Below are 24,272 nucleotides of genomic sequence, written 5' to 3'. Positions count from 1 at the left end.
GGTTCCTTTTTCTCCATATCCTCACCAGCACTTGTTATTTCTTGTCTTTTTGATACTGGCCATTCTCACTGGTGTGAGGTGGTATCTCATCGTAGTTTTGATCTGTGTTTCCCTAATGATTAGTGATGTTGAGCATCTTTTCATGCGTGTCTATTGGCTATCTGTATGTCTTCTTCGGAGAAATGCTTATTCAGGTCCACTGTTGGGCAAGTTACTTTAACCCACCAAAGCCTGTTTTCTCATCTGTAAAATAGGGTCCACATCACTACTTGCCTCAGAGGAATTTGTCAGGATCAAATGAAATTATACCAGCAACATGCTTGGCACATTGTGTGGCCTCAGTTACACGTTAGTGGTCACTGGTCCTGCCTAGGCTTGGAGCTTGTACAAAGCCATTTTGGGAAATTCAAGCTATGGGTTTTGGCCTCTGAAGGCCATGTTCTTTTCAGGATGTCTGGTTCCAGGGCTAGGAGACAATCATGCACAAGGTGAAGTTATTTTTAACCTCTTTCTACAAGGGTGCTATTTTAATCCAAGTTGTTATTGGAGTTCAGTCTAATTCTCGTCCTTCTTAGACCCTCTGTACCTGTTTAATAACTAATACAAGGGGAAGAAGAGTACCCCCCCCCATATACACACACACACACACACATATTCCACCCTAGGGACCGCCCCAGTAGAAGTGGCAGGAGGGGATTATAGCAGGGACAAGGGGAGGTGCAGGACTTACTGAATCCGAGGCCCCAGGGGCTGGGCTCTCCAATGACCATGAAGTGATCTTGTTTGGAACCCCTGGTAAAGGGGCAAGAGCGGGGCTTTGGGGTTAGACAGACACTGACTCAAATCTTAGCTCGGGTATTTGTCCTTTACATCACCCTACTTGAGTTACCTAACCTTCCCTAGCCTCAGTTTTATCATTTGTAAATAAGGATGATAATAATCATGTCTCTATCTCAAAGGGTTGCTGAGAAGCTTAAATAAATAAATATACGGAAAGCACTTAGAAAGGTGTCTGACACATGGTCAGCTCTGGTAATTACTATGATGCTCCTCCTCTTAGAGGTATTAATGGAATCTAAATCAGCTATGAAGCCTAAAACTGTGAGACTGTACAAGAAGCAGCAAATAGCATGATTCTTACATGAGCTTTGCTTTGAGCACGAGTATTCTTTACACTGGGGCAAACACTACCCCCATATTTGTGAACAAATTCTTATCTATTTGTTAACCTGATGGTGATATATAAATGTTACCAGGAAACAGAAAATAGAATTTACTTAACAGAATTTCAACATAGAGTGATCTTGGTTGGAAAGTATTCCATTAAGCAAGGGATAACTATGTAGGAGTAATAAAAATCAATTTGTATCTGAGCACTTTGAGAGTAGTGCTACTTTTTCATAGCATGTTATAACATCCAAGTTCTACAATCATTAGGATTTTTTTTCCCTAATAGAATAGTGTTTTTGTTTTTGTTTTTCACTTGAAACATACCACACTGGGGTTACTTTATTTTATGTCTTTCCTTTTAAGTGTTACACACCATCATGACCAAGAAACTAGACCTCAATAATATGCCGCTCTCTGTGTTTCCTTATTATACCTCTTTGGGCACGGCCTTGTATGGAAAGGAGAAACCTCTGATCAAACTTCCAGCACCATTCAGAGAATCATTAGATCTTCCCTTATGGAAGTTCTTACAGAAAAAGAAGCATCTGATTGATGAGATAAATGACGAAGCGAGACATTGTCACTGTGATCTAATATGGTCCAAACTCAGTAGTGAAGTTACCATCAGACCTGCGACCACATTAATCTGTCTCGGTAGACTGAGAATCAGGAGATGGAAGGAAGATGTTTCCACAGCATTCTCTAGCATCAGGTCTAAATATAAAGTTACCCCCTTTAAAGTGGATCCCATAGTGTGGGACACCATAAAAAAGAGTGTAGAAGACGACGACAGGATTTTGATTGAATTTGATACACTTACGGGGATTGTAACCTTAGTGGGGAAATCAGAGGATGTACAGAACATTGAGCCACAAATCAAGGAATTAATAGAAAGTACCACGCAAAAAATTAGAAGAGAAGAGCAAAGTCTAAAGCAAAAAGTGGTCATTTCTCCAGGAAGGTATTCTCTTTTGTGTCACAGCGATGTCCTGGAGCGTCTCCGCACTGAGTACCCAGAGATGGAGATTTGTTATGATGAAGCTTCTCAACACATGTGCCTCAAAGGCCTCTACACGGATGTGTATAAAGCAAAGTATGAAATACAGAAAAAGATGCACACCATGGTTCAAAAAAGCATCCAGCTTCCCCCTGAGATTTTCCAGTTTTTGCAAAAAAGAGACTGTATAGAATTCTCTAAGTCTCTTTTGATGGCACAGGAAATTCTTGCAGTTTATGAGCTGGAGGGTAAAACTGTTCTCTTAATCGGCTATTCCTCTGAAGTCCTATTAGATGCTGAAAAGCAAATGGTCAGTGCCTTAAGTTATAAGCGCATCCACATCGAGGACAGGGAAGTTCTCAATGGCAAGAAATGGAAAGGGCTCACTCACGGTTTGCATAAGAGACATAATTCCTCCTCAAAGACTGTAATAATCGATGAGTTAACTTCAAAAACCAAAGCTGAGGTCATCATCGCGGGCTGTGTGAGAGAAGTGAATGAATCCTATAACTTGCTTTTTGACTTTGTGGAAAAACACACAAAAATAGAGAGATTGATTGAAATAGAGCCTCCCGTAATCATTGATTATTTAAGGATAGAAAAAAAGCCATTCTGGCAAAAGATAAAGACGACAAATGTTCAGGTAACTTTCAATCTTGAGAATAAACAAAAAGGCATTTTACTAACTGGGCCAAGGGCCAAAGTCCTGGAGGGCGTGAGCATCGTCAAGCAAGCCTTGGATTCTGTCTGCATTGAAAGCGTCCATATTGATAAGCCATTGGTCAGCCAGTTCTTCCAGGAGAAAGCACAGTATTATAAAAGAGAGGTCAAACGGTTATTTGGATGTTCCATTGACCTCCAGGAGAATGGAGGGGAGAAGGAGGGAGGCAGCACGGATGGGCAGAAGTGCTTGGCTCAGGTAGAGCTGGCCCCTGGAGTCTCGCTTAAGGGGCCGCAGAGCAACTTGTCGCAGGTAGAGCTGGCCCCTGGAGTCTCGCTGATGGTGCAGCAGGGCGACTTGACCCAGTTTCCTGTCGAGGTGGTGGTGAGCAGCGCCAGTGAGGACCTGCAGCTCTGCAGCAGCCTGGCGGCGGCTCTTTCCAAAGCAGCCGGCCCTGAGCTCCAAGAGGACTGTGACCAGATAGTGAAGAAAATGGGCAAGATCCTCCCCGGCAGCGCCATCATCTCGAAAGCAGGAAAGCTCCCATACCGCCACGTGGTCCTTGCAGTGGGGCCCCGGTGGAAGGACGACGAGGACCTGAAGTGCATGCTCCAGTTAAAGAGGGCTGTAGAAGAAAGTCTCCATTTGGCTGAAACACACAGGTGCCGGTCCATAGCCATCCCGGCCATCAGTTCCGGAGCCGGTGGCTTTCCCTTAGCCCAGTGTGTGAAGACGATTGTTTTGGCTATCAAGAAAAACTTCCAGTTTAAGCAGGATGGACACACCTTGAAAGAGATTTACCTTGTGGATACAGATGAGAAGACTGTCCAGGCCTTCGCGGAAACTGTGAAAACTGTATTTGAGGACCCCCGGCCTCCTACGGCTTCCAGGCCCAGTGTACCGCAGACGGTCCAGCCCGGCTTGACCAACGTTCGTGGACACAGACAAATTCTGTTGTCCCAGGGAAGCCTAAGGATCCTGCTGGTGAAAGGAGATGTGCAAAGCGCCACGGTGAGTGTCCCTTCTGTCCCTGCCTGCCGAACACCCGCCGCGGTGCTGCGATTCTCTAGCCAGCCTGTTGCCCAAGGCAGACTAGGACCCAGGGGAAGAATCCCATGCCCTCCCTCCCAGCCTCAGAAGTGGTTTTCTCAGAACACTGGGCGGCTTCACTGAGGCATTTACCCACAGAGATTGGCCACTCAATTGTGGGAACTGCAAGTGTACTCAGATCGCGAGGCTTCCAGTAAATGCAAAAACCCACAATACTATCTTATGTTTATACATGTATACTTTTTCAGTGCCTTTATACCTGTCACATTTTGGCAAATCTAAGGTTAATTTCCTGTCAAATTTGCTGAGGGCAGATAAAGACAAATTAGAGCATTTGATGTGGGCAGAGGATGGGAATCTTGTCAATGGTGCTGAACCAGGGTGAACTACACTCCTTCTCGGTGACCCAGGCAGGGCAGCCTTGAATATCACTTGGTCACATTCCTTCTCCTCTCTTCTCTTGGTGTCTTAATTGAGCCCGATTTAGAAAATCTCTGTCAGATCAAAGCAGTGTGCTCACAGCTCAAACCTACCTGGTTTAGGGGCACCTGGGTGGCTAGGTTGTTAAGCATCTGCCTTTGGCTCAGGTCATGATCCCAGGGTCCTGGGATCGAGCCCCACATCGGGCTTCCTGCTCAGCGGGAGCCTGCTTCTCCCTCTCCCTCTCCCCCTGCTTGTGTTCGCTCTCTCGCTATGTCTCTCTCTCTGTCAAATAAATAAATAAAAAATCTTTAAGAAAAAAACCAAAACCCTACCCGGTGTATGTTCCCACTGGTCCCCTCCCAAATGACTGCCCCGCCTCCCTCTCCCTGCTGCCCTGATTCCTGTTTCCCAGACCCCACAAGCCATGCCTCTGCACTCCTTCAGAGACCCTATACTATCTATATCTCGCTTTATATCTCCATTGTCCTGGAGTGTTATTTAAATAAGTATCTGGTAACCCTTTGCCTCGGGTGGCATTTCAATCTCTGAAATTAATCATCATCGTTTCCCCCCTATAGTGCCAAACCCAGGGGCTCAAATACAGTGATCCTTGATGAATGCTCTTTGTTAGTATCTGAAACAAATTGGTTTTGTCTTCAAGGCTGATGTTCTTGTCAACTCCATTCCCGTGAATCTCCAGCTTAATAAAGGGCTCCTTTCTCAGGCCCTCTTGGCGAAAGCTGGGCCAAAGCTCCAGGAGGAATTGGACAGAGTCGGCCAAGCGAAGGCTGTTGGCATGGGTACAGTTCTCCGAACCAGTGGACACGGTCTACGCTGCCAGCATGTGCTTCACGTAGTGGCTCCAGACTGGAGAGATGGGTGCACATCTTCATACAAGGTGGGGCCAAGTTTTAGGTTCTCTGGGAAATTGGGTCGCCTTTGGGACTCTCCTCTCCGTATAGTGTAGATTGGCCTCTGTCTGTCACATTATCAGCAGGTTCTATCACGATGGCCATTTCTTTCAGTTGTAGCTGACTTTGCCCCAAGACTAGTTAATAATATAAATTGATTACAGCGCTCAATCATTATTGGGGCTCGGGGAAGAGTTATTGAAGACAACACATCTTTAGTGAGGATAGCAAGGTGAGGGCATGAGGAATGGAGGAGAATGAAGGATTAGAACAGTAGTTGCTTTGCTTCTTTCCTTCCTTGCCGAGTGAGTTTGAATCTTTTTAGAGGGTCTCTGATGTTCCCTTTTCCTTGTCTGTTCCTGTTCTTTCCCTTCCTTTTTTGACTGCCCTTAACCTCTTTTGAAAGGAGAGTAGACAGAGATCACAGTCAAAGTTGCTAAATTCTTGTCCTTTTTGTTCTAACTCCCATTTCTAGGAAAGATGCATAAAGATGTGCTTTGTGCTTTTCAGATCATGAGAGACATTATCAGAAAATGTCTGGAAATCACCGAGAACTTGTTTTTAAGATCAATTGCATTTCCAGCAATAGGAACAGGAAATTTGGGGTTTCCTAAAACCATGTTTGCTAAATTAATAACTTCAGAAGTGTTAAACTTCAGTAGCAAGATTCAACTGACAGCTTTACAAGAGGTTCAATTTCTGCTGCACCCGAGTGATCATGAAAATATTCAGGTACAGTCTCACTCATTTCTGGTTATTTTGGCAGCTGAGCCCTAATGTTTTCAGATGTCGTCTTGGTTGGTCTGTTAGATTGTTTTTTCCATGTATTTCCTGTACAGCAAAGTAAAGGAGTGGTATAGACCACTTGTAGCACAGCAAATGTCAAGCAAATTTATGGATATAGAAAAAAATTTAACTTCTTATTAAGGAGAATTCCAAACATAAATAAAAGTACACAAAATGGGGGCACCTGGGTGGCTCAGTTGGTTAAGCGACTGCCTTCGGCTCAGGTCATGATCGTGGAGTCCCGGGATCGAGTCCCGCATCGGGCTCCCTGCTCGGCAGGGAGTCTGCTTCTCCCTCTGACCCTCCCCCCTCTCATGTACTCGCTCTCTCTCATTCTCTCTCTCTCAAATAAATAAATAAAATCTTTTAAAAAATAAATAAATAAAAATACACAAAATGGTATAATGAACTCCCTTGTACCCATCACTCATCTTCACAATTATCAACCCATGGCCAGTATGTTTCATCTCTATCTCCATTTATTTCCCTCCTTCCTATATTATTTCCAAGCAAATCCTAGACATACTTTATCCATAAAAAATTCAGTATTTATTTTAAGCAATAGGATTCTTTTTAAAAAGTAACATTACCACAATACTATTTCACACTTAAAATAAATTGAAAATCATTCCCTTATTTCCTCAATTATCAATGTTCAAATTTCCAGTTGAATCATAAATGCCTTATTTTGTTTTGTCTCTTGGGTTTTTTTTTTTTTTTAGATTTATTTATTTATTTGAGAGAGAGAGAGAGAGAGAGAGAAACAGCATGAGAGGGGAGAGGGTCAGAGGGAAAGGGAGAAAGAGAATCTCAGGTAGACTCCCCAACCCCATGGGCCGGGCCCGATCCCATGACTCTGAGGTCACGACCCAAACGGAAACCAAGAGCCCGACACTCAACTGACCAAGCCACCCAGGTGTCCCTGCCTTATTTTGTGGTTAGAATGAACTCAGCACATCCCCATGGGAGTAGGAGAGTTGGGACTAGAAATACCAGAACCATCTTCGGTTGTAGAGAGTCCATCAACCAGCTGTCCACCTTTACACACGGAGCCTGCCTGCCTGCCTGCCCGCCCCTGGAGTCCTGTGAGCCTGGGATTCTGGCTCTGTAGTCTCCCCATGTCCCCTTCCCATTACTGGATCAATCTTTTAGCACAAAAGTTACTTATTTTTTTCCCCCCAAAAATCTCTCTTGCTTGTTTAAAAGGAGAAAGAAAGTGATGATTTGAGGGTGTCACTACGAGGCAAAGAAAGGGAATTCACAGGTTCATTAACCCTAGAATACATACATCAACCTCTGGCTCCAGAGAGGGCTACTCCCCTAGCGATTCCTCTCCTGGGACAAATAAGAAGTTAAAAAATGTAAGTGGGTTGGGGCGCCTGGGTGGCTCAGTTGTTAAGCGTCTGCCTTCAGCTCAGGTCGTGATCACAGGGTCCTGGGATCGAGCCTCGCATCGGGCTCCTTGCTCCGCGGGAGCCTGCTTCTCCCTCTCCCACTCCCCCTGCTTATGTTCCCTCTCTCACTGTGTCTCTCTCTGTCAAATAAATAAATAAAATTAAAAAAAAAAAGGAAGTGGTTGCTGTCTATGTGATTATCTTTCTCTTACTACTGTGTTTTTTTAACAACCGGCAAGAAACTTGCTCTTACTGATTATGGAAATAATACATATTCATTGTAGAAACTTAGAACCATAAAAAATGCATACATTCTTTTAGTTGTATTTCATTGTAGTCTTCTTTTATACGTGTGTACCTTTAGAAGTGGGATTATATATTGCAATTTAATATCATTATTTTTTCATTTAATAGTATAAAAAAGAGAATTTCCCTATTCCACAAACTATTTTTTGAAAATGAGATTTTTAATGGCTGTTAAATAAGCCAACACATGGATATACCAAAATTTATCTAACCATTTCCCTGTTGGATTTTTAAACTGTTTTATTTCTTCTCTGTTATAAATAGCGTGTAATGAATATGCTTGTACTTATAACTTCCTTCACATATTTAATAGTTTTCCTAGAATGCATTTGCAAAAACGGAATTATATGTATTATTTTCATAATTTAAAAAAATCTATAATGAAAATAACACTTTGAAAGTTGTTCTCTCCTAAGTATGTGTGCATGAAGATCAAAAGCCCTGATGAATCAAATTTATTCATCTATGGAGGATTGTAGTAGTCAAAACTGTCTTTGTATTTCCAGGCATTTTCAGATGAATTTGCCAGAAGGACTAATGGAAGTTTCGTCAGTGACAAAATTCTCAAGGCTGAAGATGCACAAGGTTCAGTAAAGCTATGAGATGAGAAATTATTTCTAGTTGCTAAATAACTATTCAGTGAAAGACGGTAGTGATGATTTTTATGAAAGAATCAGTTAGTGATAAAGAAGATATTAAATTATATCCCATACCCCTGAGCATGTAAGACATTGGCTGTGCTTATGTGGTCTGATGTGAAAGAGTAGGCAGGCTAAATTATATAATCTATACAGTGGGTTTGTGGGTAGTGATTGGCTACTAATTTCTGAGGATGATGTGACATGTGTTTTCAGAAACAGATACATTTAAAGAGACAATATCAACCAAATGCTTCTCCTGTGTCAAATCTGCTGTTGCTATACTTGAGTTTATCCAAACTCCTGTTTATAGAGTTTGCTGAGACTTCTTGAATCTGAATGTGTATGTTTCCCATCAAAGTTGGGGATTTTCCAGTCATTCTTTAATTAGTTTACCTCACTGGTCTCTCTCTAGTGCCCCAATAACATGAATGTGAAGTGTTTTGATAGCATGCCATGGGTCCCTGGGATCTCTTTTTCTTTTTTAAATCTCTTTTCTCTCTGTTCATCACATTGGATAATTTCTATTGACCCACCTCCAAGTTCATGGACTCTTTTCTCTGTCCACTGCCCATCCAGTGAATTTTTTTTACTTCAGATACTATATTTTTAAACTCTAAAATGTCCATTTGTTTTGTTTTGTTTTTTTTTTTAGAGTTTATAAACTATAAACTGCAGGGCCTCCTATTTTTCCATTCACTCCAAATCATTTTCAGGCACTCAGCTGTGTTTACTTTGACCTCAGGGAGCATAGTTATAGCAGATGCTTTAAAGTCTTTGTCAGGTAATTCCAACATCTGGATCATCTTGAGATTAGTATCTGTAATTGATTGTCTTGATCCTTGAGAACTGGTCACATTTTCCTGGTTCTTTACAGGACAAACCATTTGGGATTATAGACTGGGCATTTTAAATACTATGTTGTGAAACTTGGGTCCTATTAAAATCTTCTGGAAAATGGTGATTGTTTTGTTTGTTTTAGCAAGTAGTCAGTCAGTTAAGTTCATTCTAAGCACTCTGTCTCACCTTCTGTGTGGGCAGCAGTTCCAATGTTAATTTAGTTCTCAAGGCCTTTCCTATGCAGCTTGGGTCTGTCCCCACACATGCAGCTCCAGCTCTGTATTCATACACAGAATAGGGGTACCTTCTCCAGCTCTCACCTGTCTGGGACTCCTATACTCTCTGGCTCAAGGGAGCCCATTTTCTAGGTCCTCTGGCCAGGAAGACAGGTTCTCCGGGAGCTTAAGACGCCTGTTCAGCTGCCTCATACTTTTGCATGGTAAGGGTTACCCTTGTGGGCAAAGTGGAGAGACAAAGAGGGAGAGAAAGAGAGAGCCACACGTATTGCCCAGACACACACATACAGCTCTTTTTTTTTAAGATTTTTTTTTTTTTTAACTCTGAGAAAGAGAGAGGGAGAGAGAAAATCTCAAGCAGACTGCCCGCTGAGCGTGAAGCCCCACGTGGGGCTCGATCTGGCCACCCGGAGATCATCACCTGAGCCAAAATCAAGAGTCAGACACCCAACCGACTGAGCCACCCAGGCGCCCCCACATACATGCTTTTCAGACCACAAGGGCCCCTTCTCTTCATTCTTCCGGACAGGAAGGCAGAATGTCTCTCAGGGTTTTGGCTCCCTCTGGGGCCACTGTGGAGCTCTGCAACTGGGCTCATCTTGAGGCAAGGCCTGAATTAGAAAAAGGAAAAATATGGACAGTCGTGAGGATTCCTTCCAATACTCTTCAGTTCACAGGGACCCTTTTTTCTAATCCTCTGGCTGCAAAGATAGGAATTCTCATTACACAGTTCTGCAACGGGGGCCACCTTGGGCCAGTGCTGAGAGAGAAAGAGGGAAAATTTTAAGACAAAATAAAATGGGAAACTCTCCCTCCCCCTTACAGGTGACTTCTTCAAGTTTTGACTCCCTCCCCCAGCCTGCCTGCTGTTTACTTTTCAGGTCTCAGTTAGTTGGCTTTTTGTATTTATCCTGCATTTTTAGTTGTGATTTGTGAGTGAGATAGGTGTGTGGGGGCCTGACATCGCTGTGGCCAGCAGCAGAAGTCCACGCTTGATATATATTATATTTTGTAATCCTTTCTCAGAAACTGACCATCACTGGGGCTCAGAGTCAGGGCTGGTTAAGGGCTGGAGATCACAGGGCTGGGGAAGAAGTATGAGAGGAATGCATCTGGGGAGTGTGAGATCTAAGTCGTTCTTGCTGTGGCCGACTTGGTTAGGGACTCCGTTTCTTTTCTTCTCAGATTTCCATGGGACTGCATCTAGCCCTAATGTAGACGTGCATGAAATGAAGATCGGTCCCATCATCTTCCAGGTGGCCTTTGGAGATATCACCAAAGAAAAGGCTGATGTGATTGTAAATTCAACATCAAAAGCATTTAATCTCAAAGCAGGTACTTTACTTGTAGGATTTGAGTCGTGTAATAGTCAACTGTCCTATAGTTGCTGTAGCCAAACTGGTTTCTACAACTTTGGCTTCTTGATATTACTAATTTTAAAATTATTTTGACATGGTTTCTAATAATTGGTAACAGATAATTTATACATTTTTCTTCTTTCTTATCAGAAATACTCAGGTTCTAGGATTCCTTTGATGATTAGGAAAGCTTTTTAGATAATGAGGCAATCATTCTGATCCAGATGTACTGTTCTGGTTTTTTTCAATTCATGTAACCCTCTTGCTTTTCTCCTGTAGGGGTGTCCAAAGCAATTCTAGAATGTGCTGGACAAAATGTGGAAATGGCATGTTCTCACCTAGGTAAGACACAATACTATTTTTTTGGTTCAAAATTATAAGTAGAAGGCTGAATATGGGAGGTTTTGGAGAGGCTGGGGAGAGTCTTGGGATTGGAGAGACAACATATTAATCTGAAAATCATACATTTGACCAAAGAATTCTAATCAGAGACAATTAGAAGTGAAAAGTAATCTCACTTAAAAAGAGAAGATAAGAAAGATTCCTCAAAAAGCATATTTTAGGAGTCTCTTTTCACATAAAATGCTTTATATGCCAAAGCAAACATTTTGCTTTCTAAACAATCAAAGAATGGGTTCAGTATCTAATTTTGCATCTCTCTGTCTTGTGTTTCCCAGCTCAAAAGGGCAACAGTGATTATATAGTTACTGAAGGTGGATTATTGAGGTGCAAGAATATTGTTCACATCATTGGCGGAAATGATGTTAAGAAATCAGTCTCCCTTGTTTTGCAAGAGTGTGAAAAACGGAATTACTCGTCAATTTGCCTCCCAGCCATTGGGACAGGTTTGTAACCTCTGGCTGTCAAGGCGTCCCCCTTTCCTTCGCTCTGGTGCTGACTGTTAATATAATCAATGCAGAGTCTGAGTCAAGGTGGCTCCTCATCCCAAGGCAGCCCCAAAGGGAGTAAGCAAAGACTGTGGGGTGGTTTAAGTAAGAGGAAAAAATGAAGAAAACTGAAGATAGTGTTGAATATTAGAGTGACATCTGCTCTGTACTATGGGAGGGAAGAGAGAGGAAGGGCAGGAAGAGAAAGAAAGCCCATCATCTCTCCTTCTCTCCTCGTTCCTCTGTTTCTTTTTTTTCCTGTCCCCTGCATTATTTAGTCTTGAACTCCCTCCCCCATCCCTTCTGCATGGAGAACCTCAGAGCATGGGCTTGTACCTCCCAGGAGCTGACTCGGATGGAGAGGAGTATTCCTGGCCTTGTCACACCTCTTGTACAGCTGGCCCTATGAGTTGGCCTTAGGACATGTCTGCACAGAAGGCTCCCAGTCACCAGAGCCTAATGGGTTCTGGTTCTAATGGGTCAGAAATTCAACTCCAACCTTCCTCTTTTCAGCCTACTTGCCTTTTTTGTTTCCCTCAAACTATGTAATAGTTGTGTAAGTCTTCATATATAAGGATGGTGCTTTGGGTTTATCATTAGTAAGGTGATGCTCTTTCAGCTCTTTTCCCAGGAATCTGAGTCTTGGGTGGTGATGAGGAATTTCTGCTTGGTTTCCCTTCAGAGAGCTGGTCAGGGAAGCAAATACTCTCAGACTTGAAGTGGAACGTAGCTGGCTGGTCCCAGAGAGAGAGCCCTCAGCACTGGATTGGTGATTCCATTGCGCAGGAATCTGAGTGTCTCACACTTGCATTCCAGGCCCTCCAAAAGTACACTTAACCGGCCTTGTCACTTCCTGAGCCCTCTTCTAGTCCTCTGTTATTTTAATTTCTGTAATACTCTACCATTCCTCTTAATGTTCCCACATGGAATGCTACCTCTACTTTATTACTTTTCTATTTCTGAAAGATTAATTTATAGTCCCTTTATGTTTTCATTCGCCTTGTGGTATTATCCAATTTGGCAGTTTAGCCAACATGTCTGTCTGCCAGTTTGTCTGTCTGTCTGTCTCTTTCTCTATCTCTATCTTTAATGGACACCCACTAATGACTCACCAGTCTCTGTCTCCATTGATTTTTTTCTGAGCTCTGGTCTTGTGTTTCTACATCAACTTTATCTGGGCCAAGAAATTAGACAACCCAAGGGTGACACAGACCTTCCCAAGAAAAAATAAGGAAATGAGGCAGTTTTTGTTTTGCATGAATATATACACATAATTATTTCTGGGTTACTGCAAACCTGTTGTTTCTTCCACTGACTTGGTTGCATTGCTGGTCTGCACAAATAAATCAGGATTACAGATTCTCCTTGCTTGTCATCTTTACTAATCTGTATCACCACTTGAGCTGGTCCTTGGACTAACGGACAGGGGAGCTTTCTCCTTTAGTGGTGTTTATGAGTTGACTTGGCACTGCAACTGAGACGGCTTCTGGCAGTCAAAGAAGCCCTCTCCCTGGCTCCTTGCAGACACCTGCCTAGGGGGAGAGAGTGGGTGGTCAGCGATACTTGCAAGCACTTCAAGTTCAAAGCAGACTATAAATTCCAATTCATTGTCTTCTCCCCCAGACTTGCCCTTCCTCTTATATCCTTGAGCATGTTAAAAGCATCACTTTCTACCTAGAATCCTTGACTCTACCCCCTTGATCACTCCTATGTTCATTAGCTTATTAACTAATTTGATTAAATATTTCCCACATGCCTGCCATGTGCCAGGCACTGTGCTTAGGCACTGGGGACAGAAAGATGACTGAGAAAAGGGTCTAGTCACCAGGTAGCACCTAGCCTCTAGTGTGAGAGACAGACATGTAAACCACGACTCAGGGTTGCACAGCAAGGTGTGTGGGTGGCAAAAAAGGGGGAACAAAGGGTCAAAGATAAACCCAGTTGGCCACTGACTTCAGGTCCTGCTGACTTCACTTCCCAACTATCTTCTCAGTCCCTGTACCTGACTCTTCATTCTGGCCTCTTCTCTTTGTTCGGCTCTTGTCTTTTGCCTAAACTTTTATTATAGCTTCCTATCTAGGCTCCCTGTCCCAGTGCCTCCTCCACATACCCCACCCCCTGAATTTATCTCAAAAAAAAAAAAATCTCAAAAACAGATCTTTTCCCCAAACACTACCAGGCTGAACATATCACGCCCCTGTTACATAGTTCTGTCTGGCATAGCCTTTTCCACGGTTTCTCATACTTCGCCTGTTGACATACCTCTTCATGCCCATATATCACATCCTTTGTGTTCTAAGTGACTAGATGAGAGCTAGCTCATGATGGGACATAGTAAGTGTTGAGAGTGAATGAATGTATCTGAATTCTCCGATTTAAATTCTTCCAAAAATCATGAGATAATCATAGCTTTGCAAAGGAGACTTTCTCTCTTTTCCTGATCATCTAATTCAGAAAACTGAAGAAACCCTCTTGTTCAGTTTTGTATGGGGTTTGTCTACATTCTCACAAGTGTCTACATAGCCAGGCCAAAGTGGTCTACTCTCATTTCTGCAGTAATGGTGGACACCATCAACAGGGAAAATCCAAGTGGGCTGTTAGTCTATCACACCAGGTTGGCCAGGGGACTTTTACATTGCTTCTCATTGTGATTTGCTAGCTGCCATTTATTTGTATGTGATTGCTTCCATGACTTTTCATGGGACTTTTCAAGGGACTTTTCATGATCTTACCTAGGCAGTAGGCTTGAGAAACAAGATATGGAACATGATGGGAAAAGAAAAAGACTTGCTCTGGTGGCCACCTTGAACCCAGCAAATCAGCTAAAATCTCACTGAGTGTGCTAGAAAAGACTTCCGAGAAGCTTAGGGATAACTGGTGTGCAAAGAATTATAGATTATAATGGATAACTTAAAGCTCCAGGTGTCTTACAAAATCAGCTTAGCTTGAATCAGGTCCCCAAAGACATCTGGAAGAATAAAGATACATGCATCTAGTTGGGTGACTATGAACAAAAAAGAAAAATTATTATTCTTTTTAAAGAGCTTGAGATTTCAACATATATTAGCATCTTTTGCTTTTTATGGACCTTTTGAGGACATGAATGAGCCAAAAAAGGTTAATTGTGCTTTGTAACACAGAGGAACACAGTTAGCTAGGGTCAACTTGACAGAGGAGACACGAACATCAGATATCAAAAGTTAGATTTCTTGGGTCCTTTGTTCATTGTTGGGTTATTGACTTCCTGACATCTTGGAATAGCAGCTCCCTGGTGCATCTAGGACCTCAAAAGTGTTTGCTCGTGCATTGCTAGAAAAGCCCATGATGATGAAAGAGTGGGCAGTGGGCATTTGTTCTGTGAGGACTGGAATCCCCAAATTATTTCTCAGCCTTCCCAGTTGGGTCTCCTCCCACCCCCGGTTTTTATTATCTGCCTTTCCAGGAAATGCCCAAAAAGACCCAGGTACAGTTGCTGATGCCATAATTGAGGCCCTCGAAGACTTTATCCAGAAAGGAATGCTCCAGTCTGTGAAAAAAGTTAAAGTTGTTATCTTTCTGCCTCACCTACTGGAAGTGTTTTGTGACAGCATGAAAAAAAGAGAAGCATCTCTGGCTTCTCCCCAGCTGTCTCTGAAGTCTAAATTGACACGTGAGTTGACCATTTTTATGAAATGCATGTTCCTAATATTGATGTCACGTGAGAAATAGCTAATCTTTAACAAACTGTCAGAAAGAGAAATTAAGAAAACAATCCCATTTACAATTATATCAAAAAGAATGGAATACCTAGGAATAAATTTAATCAAGAAGGTAAAAGACCTGTACTCTGAAAACTATGTACACTCATAAAAGAAATTGAATCCCTATCAAAATTCCGATGGCATTTTTCACAGAAATAGAACAAACAATCTTAAATTTGTATGGACCCACAAAAGACACCTGATAACCAAAGCAATCTTGAGAAAGAAGAACAAAGCTAGAGGCATCACATTCCTGATTTCAAACTACATTACAAAGCTATAGTAATCAAAACAGTATGATATTTGCATAAAAACAATAGATTATTGGGACAGAATAGAGAGCCTAGAAATAAATCCATGAATATACAGATCTTTCTTCACTTACAATGGGGTTACATCCTGGTAAACCTACTGTAAGTTGAAAATTTCACAAGTCAGAAATGCATTTAACATATCTAACCTACTGAACATCCTAGTTTAGCCTAGCCTACCTTAAACATGCTCAAAACACATTAGCCTACAGTTGGATGAACTCATCTAACACAAAGCTATTTTATAATAAAGTGTTGAATATCTCATGTACTTTATTGAATACTGTAATGAAAGTAAAAACAGAATGGCTTTGTGGGTACAGAATAGTCATAAGCATATTGGTTGTTTATCCTCATGATTGCCTGGCTGACTGGGATCTGCAGCTTGCTGCCGCTGTCCAGCATCACGGGAGAGTATGGCAGCATATTTACTAGCTCAGGAAAAGATCTAAATTCAAAATTCAAAGTATTCTACTGAATGTGTATCATTTTCATACTATCATAAAGCCGAAAAATCATAAGTTGAACCATTGTAAGTTAGGGACCATCTGTGTGATCAATTAATTTACAACAAAGGAGCCAAGAATATACAATGGGGAAAGGATAGTCTCTTCAATAAATAGTGTTTGGATGCTTGCTTCAGCAGCACATATACTGAAATAAATAGGGCTGGAAAAACTGGACAGCCACATGCAAAAGAATGAAACAGGATTACTATCCTACACCATACGCAAAAATCCACTCAAAATAGATTAAAGATCTGAAACCATAACACTTCTAGAAGAAAACATGGGGAATAAGCTCCTAGACATCAGTCGTGGCAATGATTTTTGTTTGTTTGTTTTGACACCAAAGCACAAGTAGCAAAAGCAAAAATAAACACGTGGGACTACCTCAAACTAAAAAAGCTCTTGCATGGCAAAGAAAACCATCAACGAAATGAAAAAGCAACCTATGGGATGGGAGAAAATATTTGTAACTAATATATCTGATGGGGGTAATCAACAAAGGGGTTAATATATGAAGATCTCATACAACTCAATAGGAGAAAAGAAATAATCTGATTTAAAAATGGGCAGAGAATCTGAACAGACATTTTTCTAAGGAAGACATTTACAGATGGCCAACAGGCACATAAAAAGGTACTCAACATCACTAATCATCGGGGAAATACAAATCAAAACCATAAAGAGATATCACCTCACCTGACAGAATGGCTATTATCAAAAAGACAAGAAATAACAAGTGTTGGTGAGGATGTGTAGAAAAGGAACCCTTGTGCACTGTTGGTGGGAACATAAACTGGTGCAGCCACTGTTGAAAACAGTATGGAGGCTCCTCAAAAAATTAGAAATAGAACTACCATACGATCCAGAAATTCCATTTCTGGGTATTTATCTTAAGGTAACAATAAAAGAAACTATCTCAAAAAAGATATCTGCACCCCCATATTCATTGCAGTAGTATTTACAAAACCAAGGCATGGAAAAACCTAAGTGTCCACCAACAAATGAATGGATAAAGAAAATATATATATATGTGTGTATATATATGTATGTGTAATATATATACATATTATACATACATATATATACACACACACCACACACAGATATGTAACATGTATGTGTGTATTACACACACACACACACACACATGATGGAGTATCACTCAGCCATAAAAAAGAAGGAAATCCAGCCATTTGTGATAACATGGATGGACCTAAAGGGTATTATGCTAAGTGAAACAAGACAGAGAAAGACAAATACTGTATGATCTCACTTATATGTGGAATCTTAAAAAACAAACTCAGAGACACAGAGAACAGATTGGTGGTTGCCAGAGGCAGCAGAGGGTGGGGTGGGAGATGAGGATGGGTGAAATGTGTCAAGGGGGTCAAAAGGTACAAACTTCCAGTTATAAGATAAATAAGTCCTAGAGATGTAATGTATAGCATGGTGACAAAAAGAGAGAGAGAGGGAGGGAGAGAAAGAAATAGTTAATCTTCCTTTCTTTTCTTTTTTTAGCATTGGTGGGCTCCCCGAGTCAATCTCCAGAAAAGCAGAATCCTTTGGTTTTGAAAAAGAAAACAGAATCAGCAAGTTTTCAGGTGTGTGGTGAAAGTGTAAGATGTATAGAAAACGTTGTCTCCTGGATTCAGGATCTGATTACAAAGGAACTGTGTCCTTACATCAATGAAGATGAGTGTATCAAAGATTTTAATGAAAAAGAATATCAGAAGTTGAATGAGCTGCAGGAGAACTTAAATATTGCCATTTGCTTGGACTGTAAAAGACCTTTGATTGAGGTTTTTGGAATTGGCAAAGATTTGGCACAGGCTAGAAATGCAATTGAGGAAATGATCAAGGGAATGAGATTGGCCAAAGAACAGAAATCCCAGGCAGAGTTTATCAGTGAATTTATAGAATGGCAATATAACAAAAACAGCACTTTTCATAGTTTTGACAAAATAACCAATCTGCAATTGGAGAATGCAAGGAAGGCAAAGAAAAGGGTAACTGTTGTCAAAATTAATCATCAGAGCTACACAGTGGATCTGACCACACGCACTGCTACAGATGCAAAAGGACAGAGTTTACCTGTTCAGCGCCTCATGAAATCTGAAGGTGAGTCAGATTGTGTGCTTTTATCCATTATTTTACACCTCCTGTGGACTTAACACTATTTTGTACATACATCAAAATTGTATTCATGTAGATAAAATTGAAGCAACTCTTAATGGGATGAAATACAACACTTGGTCTCTAAGCTTAAGGAGCTTACGTTATGGCTGGGGAAATGTAGCATGGATGCACTCAGCAGCCTGAGGATGACCTTCTTAATGGCGACCAGACCCAAACCTTGCATTTGTTCCCATCTCTACAGTTTACATGCTTCCCAGAGCCAGTTCTGCTGTGGAGTTAACGGCTGCTTCCGTCAGGAGAGGGAAAGCCATGGGCTTTAAAGAAAAGTGGCCCGAGGTTTTTTAGAACAAAAGAAGACAGCCTGGTCAGAGTAGGCACTCTCTGTGTCCGTGACTGATGAACCCAGGGAGGACTGGGAGCCTGTAGGATCTCCTCCCAGAATTTACTTCCTCTCCTGCCCTGAACATAAGGTTTCCTTAATGCACGCATCAGGAAGCAGCCTTCAAATTCTCTGACTGGATCTATTCCCCACGAAGGGAATGCCTGTGCTGTGTAGATAGCTATTCCTGCCTTTGAACCACACAGGTCCTCCATGGAGACTGGTAAGTTGGCTTCCGGTACAGTATGTTCATCTCTTGTGAGAGCGTGTGAGTGAGCTCTTCAGACTCTGAGCAACCCCAGGGAAATGACAAATCAAGTCTAATACTCTGTTTAGCAGAAGGGAAGACAGAGCTGCCACCACTACCTGCCAAAGAGCCAAACCTGCCGTCCCCCCCACTCTGAAGGATGCGGGGAAGAATAATGAAAGAATAGATGTGGAGGGCCCTGTGATGGTGAGGAGTTCTGGCAAAAATTCACACTGTTGTAACAAGACCATCATAGGGAAATAATCAACTATTAAATTATTGAATTATGACAGCTTAGAGACTGAACAGAATATGCAGCTGAGTTATGCTACACCAACAATTCTCAACTCTGAGCATGATCAAAACTTGTTAAGATGCAGGCACCCAGGTTCCACCCCTCAGAGAGTTTGATTCGTAGATCTTTGGGTTTTTTTCTTCACAAGCATTATGGTTGGTTCTGATGTAGGTTGTCTGTGGGCCACACTTTGAAAAACAAGGAACTTCTTGAACACATTGAGTTAGGAGATTGTAAAGTAAGAACGCAGATGATACTCAGTTCTTCAAAGCATACCAGGAATGTGCAGATGGGCCTTCCCAGGTGTGTGGGAGTCCTCAAATGTCCTCTTTGCAGTTAAGATCCCTGAGCACTGGAGTGATATGAGGCAGCAGAAGGTCTGTGTGGTTGAGCTACAGCCTGGTCATGCAGAATATAACACAGTGGCAAGCAAGTTTAATCAGACCTGCTCACACTTCTGCATAAAGAAGGTAAGCTTTCTGCTGACATGGAGTTTCTTAATGGTGGAAATAAGTGGTATCGTGGTCCTGATAAATACATAATACATTTGCATAATACATAATACATTCATTTTCCATCTGCCCCCCCTTTTTTTTGGCCAGAATTAGAATATTCTACGGTAATCAAATTTTAGATTATAGGTTCTATTCCTGTCACTATCATTACAGACACGTTGAGATTGAGATCGTGTCAGTTATTACAACACAATATTAGATTGCAGTATGATATTAGAATACTAAAACCAGGTATTAACTCAGGGAGGAGCTGGTTAGTAGTAATCTTGAAGAGACAGCTGGTAGAAGTCTTCCCAAGAGGAGGAACTCTTTCCCCAAAGAGGAACCAGTAAGTGGCCCCAAAGAGGAAGGAAAGAGGAACATCCCCAGGATAAAAGGAAGTTCTCTTCCAAGGAGAAGCCACTCAGGAACACACCTGTGGAGGCTGCTGGCAACAAGAGCAACAGCTCCAAGAAAAAGGAAAAGTTCCAAAAGCCAGCCCGGCAGGATTAAAATGGACATTGCCCCACGCAGCCCTAGAAAACTTAACATGAATTCACAAGAATCCCTGAAGCAAAGTCACAAAAATACAAAGATAGAGCCTCAAGGTTCGTTTGACAACTAGCAAACACCACAAGGAAACACGCAGAGGCCCTCAGATCAGGACTGTGTGCTTCTGCCCCGTCATTCACAGATCAACAGTGCTTGCTTCCGGCATAAATCCAATAGTCCTTTCCTTGTTCATCTCCCTTATTTTGGCACCTTCCACCAAAAAAAAAAAAAAAGAGATTTATTTATTTATTTGAGCGAGACAGGGCTCGGTTCCACGACCCTGAGATCACGACCTGACCCGAAATCAAGAGTCGGACGCTCAACCGACTGAGCCACACAGGTGCCCCTGGCACCTTCCACTTTTAAACGTCACTATTGCTCTTTGAAATTATGTTCCCATTTGACCTCTGTGGCAGTATTATATTAATGCTTTCTTCTTTAATTTTCCTCTCATTATCCCAGTTATCTATTTCTCCTCCAAACACCTAATCCTAGCTTTACCCGTAGGATTTATATTTTGGTCTTCTCTCTCTGCACTTCACTGGGAAAAGTTTTTACCCTTCTTGGCTTCAGCTGTTATTTCAATGTTGATAGCTCCCAAATCAACATCACCAACCTGGACCTTTGATCAAGCTTTACAACATATTCCAGTGACCTAAAAAAATCTCTGCTTGGGGACGCCTGGGTGGCTCAGTCGGTTAAGCGGCTGCCTTCGGCCCAGGTCATGATCCCAGGGTCCTGGGATCGAGTCCCACATCAGGCTCCTTGCTCAGCAGGGAACCTGCTTCTCCCTCTCTCTCCCTCTGCTTGTGCTCTCTCTGTCAAATAAATAAAATCTTGAAAAAAAAAAAAATCTCTGCTTGCATATCTAGCTGCTAAATCAATTTCCCTAAACCTAACCCATCATCTCACCATTTCCTTTTCCTTCCCCACTTCTGTCCTTGGTCCACCACTTTCCGAGTAAAGGTAGAGATCTTTGGATGCCTTCCCTTCATCCATAATAACGAATTTGCCAATAAGGCCTGCATTTTCTTTTTTTGCAAACGTTTTTTTATTCCCTATTTCTGCCACCACTCTGCTTATTCATGTAGTTAAGCACATAGTAACTCAAAAAGATTTGAAGTGTCTTACAAAGATATGTATCATACCTTCAGATAAAATAAATAGATGAAGAAAAATGGACAAAAAAAAAGAGGGGAGGAAAAATAAGGTAATAGAGATATTGTCTGTTTACAAAAATATATAACATGAGTTTCTGGATAGTTACTAGAGGACCACAGGTTTGTTTCTGAGCTTCCTAGTAGACAAAGCAAAGAAGTGAACACCCAGCCTCAAGATTCATTGCTTCCGTAAATCAGAAAGAAAACCATGTGATCAGGAGACTCTCAGCTTTTCACAGTGCTGAGACTACTGAGAGGTTTATCCTGTGAATCAAGTGCTGGAAAATATCTTCAAAGTCATCCTCACAATAAATTCAACATCAGATTTTATACCACTGCTTTTATTTTTAATCCCTCAGTGTAAACCATTCGAGCAAACCAATTCTGAGGTACCAAGACAAAGTGATTCAAGTATGCAGCACTCTCGTGGGGGCTGGTTCTGAGATTTCAAATACCAGACACAGTCATCCAGTAGTGACTGACTGGCCCATTTTGATGAGATGCCAAGTCCAGACTGAGCAGGACTGTCCAGTGGACCAGCGATGTCTGCAGGGGGCCCTGGAGGCTTGCCATGTGTTGGCAAATGGCCGGAGAAACGATTTCACTATTTTTTTGTAGTGGACCCCTTTTTCAAATAAAATCCTATGTGAAAGTCCAGTGTGTGAAACAGATAGAAGTAAAGCTACTTACGGCACTTCTGTGGAAATCCCTAACAGTGTGAAAATGCTAACAGGAAAAATAGGCGGTTATTATCCTCCATGACTGGTAGGACCTGTGACTAAGATTTTTAACATCCATAAACTTCCACATAGATTCAATAATTTTGCCACATTTGCCTTTTCTCTCTTACTCTCTGGGTTTTTGCTGAAGCATTTGAAAGTAAGTTGCAGATATCATGACACTCCTGAATATTTTTGTGCGTATCTCCTAAGAATAAAGACAGTCTCCTAAATAATAACACTGCTATCCCATATAAGAAAATTTACAGTAATTCGGTAATAGAATCCATATTTAAATTTCCCCAACTGCTTACTTATAACTCTCCCCTCTCCAATATGCATTTGGTCATTTTGTCTCCTCTGTCTCTTCCAATCTAGAATAGTACTCCTGCATTTTAAAAACTCATTTTTCATGATACTGAATTTTTAAGAGTTTAAGTCAGTTGTGTTATAGAATGTCCTACATTCTGACTCTGTCTTGTCTAGATTTTCTTTTCTTTTCCTTTTTTAAGAACTCAAGCAAGTTTGCTTACAGATTCTATATTTGTCTGATTCCTCCTGGGTCCTGCTATCCAGGACTCAAGGAAATTTCCACCACAGCCCTGGAGGCCACTTCCCAAAGAGGATGGTCAAAGCATGGACACTATGATCTGCAACCAGACCCCACCCCACCAGGATTCATGCCCCACTCTTCCAACTGGACCAGAGATTCATTATCATTAATTAATTCCCTTCTGGACTAGACCCTCTAGTGCTTCTCCCACCAGTAGAACATGGCTAACCAGGTGAACCAGTGCCCCAGAAGGACTTAGGAGGAGAGAGGCAAAGGGACCAAGTGAGGTAGACAGCAACCAGAATAGCCATTGAACTGAAGATAAAAAGCAGGCATTGGGGAGGCTTGGTTAGATCCTAAACACTGTTTGCTCTCATGTGGTGCATTAAAAGATGAAATTAACATTCTTCCCAAGGTCTGTTTTTTGTAAAACACTGGATCTAAAAAGATTTCTGAATCAGACAGGTGCCATCTGGCATTGAATTTGTTGTTTATTTTAATTTTTATTTATGAAAAATAATGGTCATATCTGTATCTTGCTAAAGGCTCTTGGCACCGACAGAATATTCCTCCTTGTTGATTTGCAGATTGAGAGGATCCAGAATCTAAATCTCTGGAATTGCTACCAAACAAAGAAGGAAACCATGGATGCCAAGAACGGGCATAAAGACAATGAGAAGCAGCTCTTCCATGGGACAGATGCTGACTCAGTGCCACATGTCAACCAAAATGGCTTTAACCGCAGTTATGCTGGGAAGAACGGTAAGGAAGCAAGTAATCTGGCTGCTCCGAATGGGGTGTCAGCTGCAAGAACCCAAACTGGTGAGGGACAGTGTGGACTGACTGCTTTGTATTCATTCCTTCATGGTTGGTGGCCATGCTGCGGCCAGAGTTTCGAGGTTGGGCTCATTATGTTTCATCCCAGAAGGACTGACTGGCCCTCTAGGATGGTGAAATGACTTTTAAAAATTAAAAACACATGAAAAAAATTTGAGGCTTTGGAGAGAAGAACTGAACATTATTTTAACATTATTTGACATATTGGGTCAACACATCAGATTATAGACTAAATTGAACTTCTTAAAAATGTTTTGTTTTTCTCTTCACAGCTGTGGCATATGGAAAGGGAACCTATTTTGCTGTCAATGCCTGTTATTCTGCCAATGATACATACTCCAGACCAGACAGATATGGGAGAAAGCATATGTATTATGTGCGTGTACTTACTGGAACCTACACACATGGAAATTCCTCACTAATTGTGCCTCCCCCAAAGAGCCCTGAAAACCCTACAGACCTGTATGACACTGTCACGGATTCTGTGCAGAATCCCCATTTATTTGTGGTATTTTATGACTACCAGGCTTACCCAGAGTACCTCATTACTTTCACCAATTAACATTTTGGTATCCTTCCCAGAAGACATTGCTCGCCTATACATGCCGAGTTGTAAAACAAGTTTTAGGTGTTTTTTCCTCTTAACAGCATTTTCTAAGATTAAAGGATCTTTGTCACTGAAA

The 24,272-nt window shown here is 41.7% G+C and overlaps 1 protein-coding gene across 2 annotated transcripts in view; it reads left to right on the top strand.

The window, feature by feature from the left end:
* Positions 1 to 24,272, top strand: part of PARP14 (poly(ADP-ribose) polymerase family member 14) — a 40,800-nt gene extending 16,528 nt beyond the window's left edge. Inside the window, exons 6-17 of one of the 2 annotated variants that reach the window (XM_035000021.1) lie at positions 1,534 to 3,839; positions 4,963 to 5,199; positions 5,723 to 5,944; positions 8,205 to 8,283; positions 10,598 to 10,747; positions 11,050 to 11,112; positions 11,448 to 11,615; positions 15,100 to 15,306; positions 17,736 to 18,335; positions 19,611 to 19,744; positions 23,340 to 23,514; positions 23,862 to 24,272. In XM_035000021.1, coding sequence (XP_034855912.1) covers positions 1,534 to 3,839; positions 4,963 to 5,199; positions 5,723 to 5,944; positions 8,205 to 8,283; positions 10,598 to 10,747; positions 11,050 to 11,112; positions 11,448 to 11,615; positions 15,100 to 15,306; positions 17,736 to 18,335; positions 19,611 to 19,744; positions 23,340 to 23,514; positions 23,862 to 24,151 — 4,631 coding nt within the window. In that variant the 3' untranslated portion in view covers positions 24,152 to 24,272. Of the gene's footprint in view, positions 1 to 1,533; positions 3,840 to 4,962; positions 5,200 to 5,722; positions 5,945 to 8,204; positions 8,284 to 10,597; positions 10,748 to 11,049; positions 11,113 to 11,447; positions 11,616 to 15,099; positions 15,307 to 17,735; positions 18,336 to 19,610; positions 19,745 to 23,339; positions 23,515 to 23,861 lie in introns of those variants that run through there. The other variant, XM_035000022.1, reaches the window with a different exon arrangement.

The sequence above is a fragment of the Mirounga leonina genome, unplaced genomic scaffold (genome assembly GCF_011800145.1).
Source record: "Mirounga leonina isolate KUSES-001 unplaced genomic scaffold, KU_Mleo_1.0 Mir_115, whole genome shotgun sequence".
Lineage (NCBI taxonomy): Eukaryota > Metazoa > Chordata > Mammalia > Carnivora > Phocidae > Mirounga > Mirounga leonina.
The sequence above is the reverse complement of the archived record's forward strand: the minus strand, read 5'-3'. Positions and strand labels throughout refer to the sequence as shown.